Source organism: Engystomops pustulosus, chromosome 6, assembly GCF_040894005.1.
Source record: "Engystomops pustulosus chromosome 6, aEngPut4.maternal, whole genome shotgun sequence".
Classification (NCBI taxonomy): Eukaryota; Metazoa; Chordata; class Amphibia; order Anura; family Leptodactylidae; genus Engystomops; species Engystomops pustulosus.
Genome location: NC_092416.1, coordinates 179,091,378 through 179,104,728, shown reverse-complemented (window position 1 = coordinate 179,104,728; position 13,351 = coordinate 179,091,378). Strand labels below are relative to the sequence as shown.

The 13,351-nt window shown below is 50.6% G+C and overlaps 1 protein-coding gene across 1 annotated transcript in view; it reads left to right on the top strand.

Annotated features, from left to right (window-relative positions):
• The window catches only part of OGFOD3 (2-oxoglutarate and iron dependent oxygenase domain containing 3), a 73,556-nt gene that overhangs the window by 12,272 nt on the left and 47,933 nt on the right, over positions 1-13,351 (top strand). The window contains exons 3-7 of the mRNA XM_072112596.1: positions 812-887; positions 1,960-2,002; positions 8,258-8,322; positions 10,521-10,577; positions 11,910-12,063. Coding sequence (XP_071968697.1) covers positions 812-887; positions 1,960-2,002; positions 8,258-8,322; positions 10,521-10,577; positions 11,910-12,063 — 395 coding nt within the window. The remainder of the gene's footprint in view (positions 1-811; positions 888-1,959; positions 2,003-8,257; positions 8,323-10,520; positions 10,578-11,909; positions 12,064-13,351) is intronic.

Genomic DNA, 13,351 nt, shown 5'->3' with positions numbered 1-13,351 from the left:
GTGCTCTGATTGGCAGATCTGTTCGATGCATTAGGGCCTGGTGATCGATCATGTACCTGGGAAAGCTGGGTGTGAATAATGGTTGTCAGGAAGAACAAAACGGATTGGCTGGTACACTGCTCCAAATCAGAGGCAGCGAAGCAGCTGGATGGTGATTGGCCGGGCCCAGAGTGTAAGACATAATACCGCCACGCGGCTCCTGACACGCCGCCATGATGTCTCGCTGTGTGCGGCAGGTAGGGAGGCGGATGCTATTGTCTGGCAGCTCCTATAAGGGGTCACGACCTCTCACCTAACCTGTAATAACACCCGGGGGTACAGCCCCCCCCCCCCCCCCCCAGGGGCCTTCTCTCTCCTCCTTCGTAAATTCTTAGCGAAATCCGTAAAACATCTCGATGATGAACGTCAGCTGCCGCCTCTTTCATGCCTTCTGGGTGGTTATTCAGTTTTTTTGGTTTGGGAGGGGGGGGGGAGGAGTTGGGTCTGTAGGCATCTGGTCGGGAAGGGGTTACGTAAATTTTTTTTGGACGTGGAAAACGCGATATTAGCCGCCCACGTCCTCCGTCTAAAAATATGTAAATTTCCAGAAGCTGCCAGGAAAAAAAAAAAACCCTCATAAACACAACTGGGATAAGTGGCGCCCCCCTCCCCGGGCGAGGTAATTGGTGATAAAGCGGCCGTAGGGGGGTGGGCCCAGAAATCTGATGGAATGTTATTTCCGTATAATTGACCCCCGCGCTCCTTGTACTGTATATGATTTTGTGTTTTCAACCTGAATGACGTTGTGTTTTTCTCTTCACTCCCCCCTTAGGGTGCACCCCGCTAAAATGTGGGCGAGCCGTGACCGACGCTGTGATCACCCCAGAGGAAGCACGGAAAATGTGGAGGTAATGACTTACTGATCAGACTGATGGACTACAATGCCCAGCATGCCTTGCTGCTCCATACTCGGACATGCAGAGGATGCCCCTGGATACATAGTACAGTGCAGGGGGATGGAGATGCCCACTACTGATTAACCTATACTGAAGAGAGCACAGAGCACAGCAGTGTGAGATCTGAGTACACATTTCTCCAGGGACAGTACATAACACTGGCTGCAGAGAGCACAGAGCACAGCAGTGTGAGGTCTGATTACACATCTCTCCAGGGACAATACATAACACTGGCTGCAGAGAGCACAGAGCACAGCAGTGTGAGGTATGATTACACATCTCTCCAGGGACAATACATAACACTGGCTGCAGAGAGCACAGAGCACAGCAGTGTGAGGTATGATTACACATCTCTCCAGGGACAATACATAACACTGGCTGCAGAGAGCACAGAGCACAGCAGTGTGAGGTATGATTACACATCTCTCTAGGGACAATACATAACACTGGCTGCAGAGAGCACAGAGCACAGCAGTGTGAGGTCTGATTACACCTCTCTCCAGGGACCATACATAACACTGGCTGCAGAGAGCACAGAGCACAGCAGTGTGAGGTCTGATTACACATCTCTCCAGGGACAATACATAACACTGGCTGCAGAGAGCACAGAGCACAGCAGTGTGAGGTCTGATTACACATCTCTCCAGGGACAATACATAACGCTGGCCGAAGTCTATATGGTTCCACCTGCTGACACTTTCCCTTTAAGGGAGACTCCATTAGAATCAGTAATTCCAGCTGCTGTTCCCTAAACGGTAGCCACTGTTTCTTCTTGTGTTTCTAGTTACGGATGAAGGAATCTGGGAAAATATTTTCCCGCTCTCTGTTAGCTCGGGCCCCTGTATGTAGAAGTAATCCAGGGCTGACAGACCCCCCATTCTCCGGCTATAACCTTACACCCCGGTGTCTTGTACACACAGGCAGGTTCGCACGGCACGGCTCCGGTCACGGCCTTGTGCCAGCCTGCGGGGAGACGTCTGCTTCTCGTTGAGATCTGATTGCGGACTTTGTGTTTTCCTTACAGGATCGCTGAGGCGGGATTGTCCCTCGGAGGCTCTGATGGAGGGGTGAGTATGGGATATCAGAGGCTTCCACAGATTAACACAAGGATTTTCAACACATTTCGTGAGCCCCTCCAGCTGTGAAGCGAGTAATCCATCCTGCGCTTTCAGAGCCGAATGTGAAAACGTGGGGGGCAGATTGTCCCGGCCGCGCTCATTGTAATCCCAGCTGCCTGGCTCCGCTAATACACGGCCCCTGCTGGGAGAAGCATGGACAGCAATATTTCTAGGCTCCCACCCAACAAATCCTTCTAATGGTAGAGGTTACATTGTGGCGGCGTGTAATCATACACAATGGCGCATAGTCAGTCCGTGGTGTGTAGGTAGAACTATCCGGGTAATGCAGTGATGGATTCAGAAGTTCTCCTAATTATCCGGTCTAATATTCATGAATAGGCAGCACATATGTCACCCTCGCAGTCCTTGGGTAAACCATTACCTACCTACTGTACGGGGATCCACAGCCAACACCTTAATGAAGAGGACAGACCCCACAGGAGCTCTTGTCCAGTAAAAATGCCAGCAGAGGTAAGTACATTGTACAATGTACATTGTTAGTACAATGTAACTCGCTGCACTGGTAAATGTCATAAAGCTAAAAAATACAAAAAAAAAAAAAAAAAAATATATATATATATATATATATATATATATAAAAAACCTAATGTACTAATGAAAACTACAGCTTCTCCCACAAAAAAACAAGCCCAGAAACAAGTTATTTATAAGCAATGGCAAACATTGGGGCTCATTTACTAAGGGACCGAATCGCCGGGTTTCCTGAATATTACCGATTTGCGGCATTTTCCCCCTGAATTGCCCTGGGTTTTTGGCGCACGCGATCGGATTGTGTCGCATTGGTGCTGGCATGCACGCGACGGAAATCGGGGGAAAACCAGAAAACCAAACGGATTCTGAAAAAAACCCAGTATTTAAAAAATAATTTGTGTCGCTTGACACGCGCTTACCTGCACCGAAGAGAAGAAGGTGAACTCCGGCGGACCTCGCGGCAGCAGCGACACCTGGTGGATATCGGACGCATGGACCTTAGTGAATCCCGGCAGAACCCGAATCCTCGTTGGAAAACGCGCCGCTGGATTGCGACTGGACCGGGTAAGTAAATGAGCCCCATTGTTTCTTATTTTGCCTAATTTCCCCCAACAAAGTATTAGTAGAAGTTCAGCTATAAATTCTATGTACCACAAAAGGATGCCGTAAAAAATATCAACCCAACCTGCAAAAAACGGGGCCTGGGTTGTGTTATTTATAAGCCATGGCCAACATTTTAAATTTAAAAGAGGTTAAAAAAAAAAGTCAGACGTTTTTCTAATTTCCGATTAAAAAAAGTATCCATAAAAGTGAATAAATCCTAAGTACCACAGAAAAGGGAGTCGTTAAAAATATCAACTCAACCTGCAAAAAACAATCTTATTTGTGATCCATGGCAATATTGTAGATTAATAGAAGCAAAAAAGAAAGGAGTCACAACTGCATTTTTTCCTAATTTCCCCCTAAAAAAAAGTATTAATAAATGCACAGCAAAAAAAATCCTATTTACTCCAAAAGGAGCAGTTAAAAATATCAATTCAGTCCACAAAAAACAAACCCTCGTGGCTCTAAAGACTGAAAATGTAAAAAAACTCTACTGCCTGCCTAAGTTGTGACACTTGTGCCGTGCTGATTGGCCGGCGTCCCACCAATCAGACTTTCACTGACCACCTGTCACTGGGCCTCCCTTAAAGGGTTGTCCGTCAGCGTTTAAAGGCGATGTCTATCATGGCAGATGTGGATTTCAGTGGTAACAGAACCTATTGTTCTAAGGGACCCACAAGTGATGGAAGAAAAGTGGAACCGCTGGATCAGACTACACCGGGGTTTGTTTGTTGTCTGTTACCATGGCGAGGGTTGGATAGAAGTTGTATAAACAAACTTTGGGAAATTTTGAATCATGTCTTATTACAAGGTTGTATCGGTGGTGCTTCCAGGACTGGGAGGGTGTTAGGTGCTTTGCTAATCTGAGTGCTGGGACCCTCAAAGTTGGAGTAGTCCAGTGCAGAGAGCTAAGGGCACAGCAGTGTGAGGACACCCACTTAAAGTAACACCCCCCCCTCATTAGGTCTTGTATTGCATTGCAGACTCCATGTTCTTCAGTTCAGCCATCGATTCCGAGTCCGGCGAGTATAAATCAGCGCTCCCTCAGTTGTGACAATTCTTCGGAATCTCCGCGCTCCTTTAAGACGCGTCTCGTCCCCCATCATGGTTATTGACCTGTTCTGCGCCGGCTCATTTGTCCATCTGTCAGCCTCTTATTATAGTTTGTTTTTGCTCTCTCCTCCTCCTCCTCCTCACGACATTGAGGTTTTGCAGCAGGATCTCAGCAGCTGCTCGTCTCCGCTCTCCTTTTCCAGATTCCGATTAGTAAATGGAAAACATTCCGTGCTGAGCGGAGAAAAGTTTAGGCCGTTTTCCATTTTAGTTGATGCCGTGAAACGCGTTACCCCTGCTGCTTCCCTGTGCCAGTCCTTATACCCATACAGCGTCCGTGTAGGAAAGTGACGCCACGCTTAACCGGCTCAACTATAACGAGACCGAACTCCAGGGCTGCAGTGTAGACTGGAAGAGCAGAGTGATTACATGCAGGGATAGGCAGTGGTAACAAGGACAAGGGGCCTTTGTATGCTATAGAAATACGATGCAAGGACTCCCGGTCTGCCGACAGAACTGCACTGCCAACACAGTAACAGTGAATACATGGCTGCTGCGGATGTTCAGCTGGCAGACAGGGAGTCCTTGCATCATATTTCTGTGTAATTTAAGGACTCCGGACCTGTGGAAGGTGTACAGTCTGTGGGATCAGGCAGACATACGGGCACATTTCCACGGGCTGCCTTTTGGTTGTGGTCTCCCCTTCCTGTCCATCTTGGTTTCTTAATCTTGACTTTCCTCTGTCTCCCCTTCTCGGTCTCTGTCTCCCCTGCCTTTCCTTCTCTGTCTCTGTCTCCCCTGTCTTTCCTTCTCTGTCTCTGTCTCCCCTGTCTTTCCTTCTCGGTCTCTGTCTCCCCTGTCTTTCCTTCTCGGTCTCTGTCTCCCCTGTCTTTCCTTCTCTGTCTCCCCTGTCTTTCCTTCTCTGTCTCCCCTGTCTTTCCTTCTCTGTCTCCCCTGTCTTTCCTTCTCGGTCTCTGTCTCCCCTGTCTTTCCTTCTCTGTCTCTGTCTCCCCTGTCTTTCCTTCTCGGTCTCTGTCTCCCCTGTCTTTCCTTCTCTGTCTCTGTCTCCCCTGTCTTTCCTTCTCTGTCTCTGTCTCCCCTGTCTTTCCTTCTCGGCCTCTGTCTCCCCTGTCTTTCCTTCTCGGCCTCTGTCTCCCCTGTCTTTCCTTCTCGGCCTCTGTCTCCCCTGTCTTTCCTTCTCGGCCTCTGTCTCCCCTGTCTTTCCTTCTCGGTCTCCCTTGTCTTTCCTTCTTGGCCTCTGTCTCCCCTGGCTTTCCTTCTCGGCCTCTGTCTCCCCTGTCTTTCCTTCTCGGCCTCTGTCTCCCCTGTCTTTCCTTCTCGGTCTCTGTCTCCCATGTCTTTCCTTCTCTGTCTCCCCTGTCTTTCCTTCTCCGTCTCTGTCTCCCCTGTCTTTCCTTCTCAGTCTCTGTCTCCCCTGTCTTTCCTTCTCAGTCTCTGTCTCCCCTGTCTTTCCTTCTCTGTCTCTGTCTCCCCTGTCTTTCCTTCTCTGTCTCTGTCTCCCCTGTCTTTCCTTCTCGGTCTCTGTCTCCCCTGTCTTTCCTTCTCGGTCTCTGGCTCCCCTGTCTTTCCTTCTCTGTCTCCCCTGTCTTTCCTTCTCGGCCTCTGTCTCCCCTGTCTTTCCTTCTCTGTCTCTGTCTCTGTTTCCCCTGTCTTTCCTTCTCGGCCTCTGTCTCCTCTGTCTTTCCTTCTCGGCCTCTGTCTCCCCTGTCTTTCCTTCTCTGTCTCCCCTGTCTTTCCTTCTCTGTCTCCCATGTCTTTCCTTCTCTGTCTCCCATGTCTTTCCTTCTCTGTCTCCCATGTCTTTCCTTCTCTGTCTCCCATGTCTTTCCTTCTCTGTCTCCCATGTCTTTCCTTCTCTGTCTCCCATGTCTTTCCTTCTCTGTCTCCCATGTCTTTCCTTCTCTGTCTCCCATGTCTTTCCTTCTCTGTCTCTGTCTCCCCTGTCTTTCCTACTCTGTCTCCCCTGTCTTTCCTTCTCTGTCTCCCCTGTCTTTCCTTCTCTGTCTCCCCTGTCTTTCCTTCTCTGTCTCCCATGTCTTTCCTTCTCTGTCTCCCCTGTCTTTCCTACTCTGTCTCCCCTATCTTTCCTTCTCTGTCTCCCATGTCTTTCCTTCTCTGTCTCCCCTGTCTTTCCTTCTCTGTCTCTGTCTCCCATGTCTTTCCTTCTCTGTCTCCCATGTCTTTCCTTCTCTGTCTCCCATGTCTTTCCTTCTCTGTCTCTGTCTCCCCTGTCTTTCCTTCTCTGTCTCCCCTGTCTTTCCTTCTCTGTCTCCCCTGTCTTTCCTTCTCTGTCTCTGTCTCCCCTGTCTTTCCTTCTCTGTCTCTGTCTCCCCTGTCTTTCCTTCTCGGCCTCTGTCTCCCCTGTCTTTCCTTCTCGGCCTCTGTCTCCCCTGTCTTTCCTTCTCGGCCTCTGTCTCCCCTGTCTTTCCTTCTCGGCCTCTGTCTCCCCTGTCTTTCCTTCTCGGCCTCTGTCTCCCCTGTCTTTCCTTCTCGGCCTCTGTCTCCCCTGTCTTTCCTTCTCGGCCTCTGTCTCCCCTGTCTTTCCTTCTCGGCCTCTGTCTCCCCTGTCTTTCCTTCTCGGCCTCTGTCTCCCCTGTCTTTCCTTCTCGGCCTCTGTCTCCCCTGTCTTTCCTTCTCGGCCTCTGTCTCCCCTGTCTTTCCTTCTCGGCCTCTGTCTCCCCTGTCTTTCCTTCTCGGCCTCTGTCTCCCCTGTCTTTCCTTCTCGGTCTCTGTCTCCCCCTGTCTTTCCTTCTCGGCCTCTGTCTCCCCTGTCTTTCCTTCTCGGCCTCTGTCTCCCCTGTCTTTCCTTCTCGGCCTCTGTCTCCCCTGTCTTTCCTTCTCGGCCTCTGTCTCCCCTGTCTTTCCTTCTCGGCCTCTGTCTCCCCTGTCTTTCCTTCTCGGCCTCTGTCTCCCCTGTCTTTCCTTCTCGGCCTCTGTCTCCCCTGTCTTTCCTTCTCGGCCTCTGCCTCCCCCGTCTTTCCTTCTCGGCCTCTGCCTCCCCCGTCTTTCCTTCTCGGCCTCTGCCTCCCCCGTCTTTCCTTCTCGGCCTCTGTCTCCCCCGTCTTTCCTTCTCTGTCTCCCCCGTCTTTCCTTCTCTGTCTCTGTCTCCCCTGTCTTTCCTTCTCTGTCTCCCCTGTCTTTCCTTCTCTGTCTCCCATGTCTTTCCTTCTCTGTCTCCCCTGTCTTTCCTTCTCGGTCTCTGTCTCCCCTGTCTTTCCTTCTTGGCCTCTGCCTCCCCCGTCTTTCCTTCTCTGTCTCTGTCTCCCCTGTCTTTCCTTCTCTGTCTCTGTCTCCCCTGTCTTTCCTTCTCTGTCTCTGTCTCCCCTGTCTTTCCTTCTCTGTCTCTGTCTCCCCTGTCTTTCCTTCTCTGTCTCTGTCTCCCCTGTCTTTCCTTCTCTGTCTCTGTCTCCCCTGTCTTTCCTTCTCTGTCTCTGTCTCCCCTGTCTTTCCTTCTCTGTCTCTGTCTCCCCTGTCTTTCCTTCTCTGTCTCTGTCTCCCCTGTCTTTCCTTCTCTGTCTCTGTCTCCCCTGTCTTTCCTTCTCTGTCTCTGTCTCCTCTGTCTTTCCTTCTCTGTCTCTGTCTCCCCGTCTTTCTCTATCTTCTCTCCCCTTAGTCCTGATAATCCAGGCCCCCGGGGATATTGCAGATACTGGAGGTCCTGCTCAGTTTATAGTCACTGCATACACTACCTGTACAGACGCATTTAGTGGCTGCTGTTATTTGCAGGTTTTCCTGGTAACTTTTTATTCCGTTGTCTTATTATTATGTTTCCTTATTTCTTTTGTGGAAAGTGAGCCGGTATTTTGTGTACAGGATATAATTATGTACCAACAATGGAGCGGCTGAGCGGCAGCTTTCTCCTGCGGGTTTTTCCTCTTGTAGATGCAGTAAGAGCGGCTCCTGAGCTGCGCGGCGGCTGTAGGTGGTAATCAGGTAGTAGAAGTTTCCGGAAGCCTCCGCTGTGCAGCTCGTGGCGGCGCAGGCTCCAGCAGTGCGCAGGCGGCCGTGTAATGTGCAATCTAATGTGTTTTCCAGGCGTCTATTCTAGACCTGCACTCCGGAGCGCTGTCAATGGGGAAGAACTTTGTGAATATGTATCGGTGAGTCCAAACTGCGCCCCGTATCTCCTGCCTCCTCCTGCACCCCGTATCTCCTGCCTCCTTGTGCGCCCCGTATCTCCTGCCTCCTCGTGCGCCCCGTATCTCCTGCCTCCTCGTGCGCCCCGTATCTCCTGCCGCCTCGTGCGCCCCGTATCTCCTGCCTCCTCGTGCGCCCCGTATCTCCTGCCTCCTCGTGCGCCCCGTATCTCCTGCCGCCTCCTGCACCTCGTATCTCCTGCCTCCTCGTGCGCCCCGTATCTCCTGCCTCCTCGTGCGCCCCGTATCTCCTGCCTCCTCGTGCGCCCCGTATCTCCTGCCGCCTCCTGCACCTCGTATCTCCTGCCTCCTCGTGCGCCCCGTATCTCCTGCCTCCTCGTGCGCCCTGTATCTCCTGCCTCCTGCACCCCGTATCTCCTGCCTCCTCGTGCGCCCCGTATCTCCTGCCTCCTCGTGCGCCCCGTATCTCCTGCCTCCTCGTGCGCCCCCTATCTCCTGCCTCCTCGTGCGCCCCGTATCTCCTGCCTCCTCGTGCGCCCCGTATCTCCTGCCTCCTCGTGCGCCCCGTATCTCCTGCCTCCTCGTGCGCCCCCTATCTCCTGCCGCCTCGTGCGCCCCGTATCTCCTGCCTCCTCGTGCGCCCCGTATCTCCTGCCTCCTCGTGCGCCCCGTATCTCCTGCCTCCTCGTGCGCCCCGTATCTCCTGCCTCCTCGTGCGCCCCGTATCTCCTGCCGCCTCCTCGTGCGCCCCGTATCTCCTGCCGCCTCCTCGTGCGCCCCGTATCTCCTGCCGCCTCCTCGTGCGCCCCGTATCTCCTGCCGCCTCCTCGTGCGCCCCGTATCTCCTGCCGCCTCCTCGTGCGCCCCGTATCTCCTGCCGCCTCCTCGTGCGCCCCGTATCTCCTGCCGCCTCCTCGTGCGCCCCGTATCTCCTGCCGCCTCCTCGTGCGCCCCGTATCTCCTGCCGCCTCCTCGTGCGCCCCGTATCTCCTGCCGCCTCCTCGTGCGCCCCGTATCTCCTGCCGCCTCCTCGTGCGCCCCTTTATCCCTTTCTCATCATCTACTCCCACTTCTCTATAAATCTTCTTTCAACTTTGACCTTCTTTGACCCTCCCCTCCCTATTCCCTTCTCATTACTACTACTAGGGGTCTGTACTCCTCTCCTCCCTGACGACTTGTTGGGGTCTTGTGACTCCTGTGTTTCCATGTCAGCAGTGGGTAACTCCCCTCACCCCGCTCAGTAAATGTGCATGCTCTGCCAGTCAGAGTGTGCATGTGTGTAGCTGCATTTCATCCTGATATCCTTCTGTATATATGACTGCCCTTGCAGTACAGCGCCGGTGACTCTCTGCCTCCCTGATTGGCCTCCGAGCAGTAACTTTGTCTCAGGTTTTCACCTTTCTGCGGTGATTTATTACCAATTACGCCCTATAATACCCTGCATGAATGAATATGGCTGAGACGCGGAAGATAAATTGTGCCGCTCAACCTCGAAAACGGTCCAGCAATGCAGCAAAATCAGTCATGTCCTCATTAGAAATTCTCAATATCAACCCCCCACCCCCACCCCACCTCCCTGTCGTACATCTTCAGAGGACCCCGAAAATGCTAATGTATCAGGAGTCAAAGTGATCGTGGTCAGGGTTGTGTAAGATTAGAAATATTTGTCTACTTTCTTCTGGAAACAGCGCCCTCTCTATACTCAGGCTCAGTCTGGTACTGCAGTCACTTAAGCTCCATGGACAGAAGTGGCGCTGTCTCAATAGAAACATTTTTTTTCTTATCCTAGACAATATTTCTTAAGGAAAAACTCTGCATTATTCATATTTTTCTAGTTTGCAAGACCACTGCTGTCTGTCAGTGACTGTAAACCATCTCTGACTATTCCCACTGATACAGCCAGACAGCACAAAACAGTGTTTATCTTCATCCGCCATTAGGGGGAGCTCCTGAGTTCTCTGCATACTGTTTTATTAGAGTGTATACACAGGATGCAGTGAGCTCCCTCTAGTGGTGGAATTTATCATCACCTATTCTTATTCTTCAGTATATTAAGGCTGGAAAACCCCTTTAATCATGTTTCCAGGGCTGTATTGCATGATAAAATTTGCCGACACATTCCCTTTTAGTCTCTGCAGGGGATCTGGTGCTTCGTATCAGTCCATTTGCTCTGCTGATCCCTCTTCTTCTTATTCTCACAGGTATTATGGAGAGCAGATGAAGGAGATTGTGACCGAGGAGGACTTTCAGCTTTATAGGTAATATATCCCGTATAATATTCCGGTACCTGATAGTCCATGCTATGCCCCCTCTGGCTGTATCTGGTATTGCAGCTAAGCTGTGAAGTCATTGGTGCTGAGCTGCAATACTGGACCCCACCTGTTGACAAGAGTGGTGCTGTTCTCTAGGAAAGTAAGGCAGTTTTAAAAGCATTTTGTGATGACCAGGTTCACCAGTGTATTACTCGCCCCCAATGTGTCCAAAATTGTTTTGTACATGAACTTGGGGGCGGCCGGGGGGACATTGGCCTCTTAGAGGGGTCACGACTGGTTGCTATTAAGTGCAGGCCATTAGTACTGACTGGTGCTAGTAGTGGCAGTAAACATGGCGTCTAATTACTCTGCACTACATACTCGTTTACACGCTCACTTCCTAATTAATTAAGCTGATTAGTGGCTCGATGTAGTGTGATCATCCAGATCATCACTTCTCCATATACACAGTAACTGATATGAGAACACTACATCTCCCACAATGCACCACAGCAGAATCCTATCACTTCTCCTTATACACAGTAACTGATATGAGAACAATGCAGCTCCCACAATGCACCGCGGCAGAATCCTATCACTTCTCCTTATATACAGTAACATCTCCCACAATGCACCGCGGCAGAATCCTATCACTTCTCCTTATATACAGTAACATCTCTCACAATGCACTGCAGCAGAATCCTATCACCTCTCCTTATACACAGTAACTGATATGAGAACAATGCATCTCCCACAATGCACTGCAGCAGAATCCTATCACCTCTCCTTATACACAGTAACTGATATGAGAACAATGCATCTCCCACAATGCACTGCAGCAGAATCCTATCACTTCTCCTTATATACAGTAACATCTCCCACAATGCACCGCAGCAGAATCCTATCACTTCTCCTTATATACAGTAACATCTCCCACAATGCACTGCAGCAGAATCCTATCACTTCTCCTTATATACAGTAACATCTCCCACAATGCACTGCAGCAGAATCCTATCACTTCTCCTTATATACAGTAACATCTCCCACAATGCACTGCAGCAGAATCCTATCACTTCTCCTTATATACAGTAACATCTCCCACAATGCACTGCAGCAGAATCCTATCACTTCTCCTTATATACAGTAACTGATATGAGAACAATGCATCTCCCACAATGCACCGCGGCAGAATCCTATCACTTCTCCTTATATACAGTAACATCTCCCACAATGCACTGCAGCAGAGTCCTATCACTTCTCCTTATATACAGTAACATCTCCCACAATGCACCGCAGCAGAATACGTCCAGTATTCTCACGTTTTGTCTCTTTTTGCAGCGATGTCAGGCGCAGGATCCAGCAGGAGATCGCCAGGACCTTTGATCTGGATGCCAACAACTTGCATCTCACCAAACCCACCTTCTTCTCCCGGATGAACAGCTCCGAAGCCAAAACCACACACGACGAATACTGGCACCCGCACATAGACAAGGTGAGGCCCGGCACCCACTGCAGTGCCTATAGGGGAGTCATCCATCTTTCTAGAGACCCTGAACACAACCTATACATTTTCACCTGTTGTGGTGTATTGCACTGCTCTTGGCCCTCTTGTTCATGAATCAGAGGGCTCAGGATGAACAAATTACACCATCGTATATCCAGTCTTGTGTCTGTTTACCTCCCCGCAGCGGCAGGTGACAGGACAGGGTAGGTTAAGCTAATATTTGTCCTGGCTTTGAGTAGTGCCCTTTACCGGAGCTCTGACAGGCGCTGTTCTCCGGCTGTGTGTGTGTGTTTAACCGTTTATTAGCTGAATTCTGTGAAGTAAAGCTGCAGTGTTGTCTGCTGCCAACAGGGGGCGTCATACACTTCTCCATGAGCACGGGGCGCTCTGTAATTCTGCATATTTAAGGAGACTTCACTCATAGGACAGTTCACAGCAGCACAGAGCATTACAGGAGCGCTGTGGGTAGCAGTGATACATATACACCGCGCGGGTGACTTGCTCGGCTCTGCTACATCCATACAGATGAAGGATGAGTAAGTCACACGTCTGAGCAGGTGCTGCTATGAATCATCCAATAACCCATCACTACATAAAACTCATCCCGGGGAGCCCGTGTTGTATGTTCTATATATTACGCCCCCCATCCATAGTCTCTGTGGTGGCAGCCCCCCCCCTCCTCGCCACCGCCGCTAGCAGCGCCACATCTGCAGCATCTTCAGTAATAGAGGGCAGAGGTCACCTCTTCCATTTCCAATGGGAACTTCCGTAAGTCAGGCACTTAATCCCCATTGTCGTAACGTGGCACGCCGGAGGTTAACTGAGGGGTGGACAGGGTGCGGAGGTGGGGGGCGAGGAGCTACATGACCCCTAATTTCCACCTCCTTGTGCAGAATTTCATCATTATCACCGTTTTTTTCCAATCCTGCAGGTGAAAGGAGATGCAGAATGTATTATACAGGACCCGGGGCCGGGGATTAGGGGGCCAGGGAGCATCATGGGTATTAATTATTTGTACATGTAATTAAATGGGCTATATATCCCCCCCCCTCTTCCTCCAACACCTCATCTATCACGTTCTAGAGGCCAGTAGATATGGCTAGTGTCCACGCCTGACAATTCATCATAAATAAAGCTATTTTCAACTTAATTTTTTGCACTTCAGCCACTGGAGATAATAATTGGAGATAAAGTCAGAGAACCGCTTATCTGCTGCATAGAAATACCAAGTCCAGCGAAGTGCATGGGCAAAGTTGAGGGTCCCGAACTCTGTATC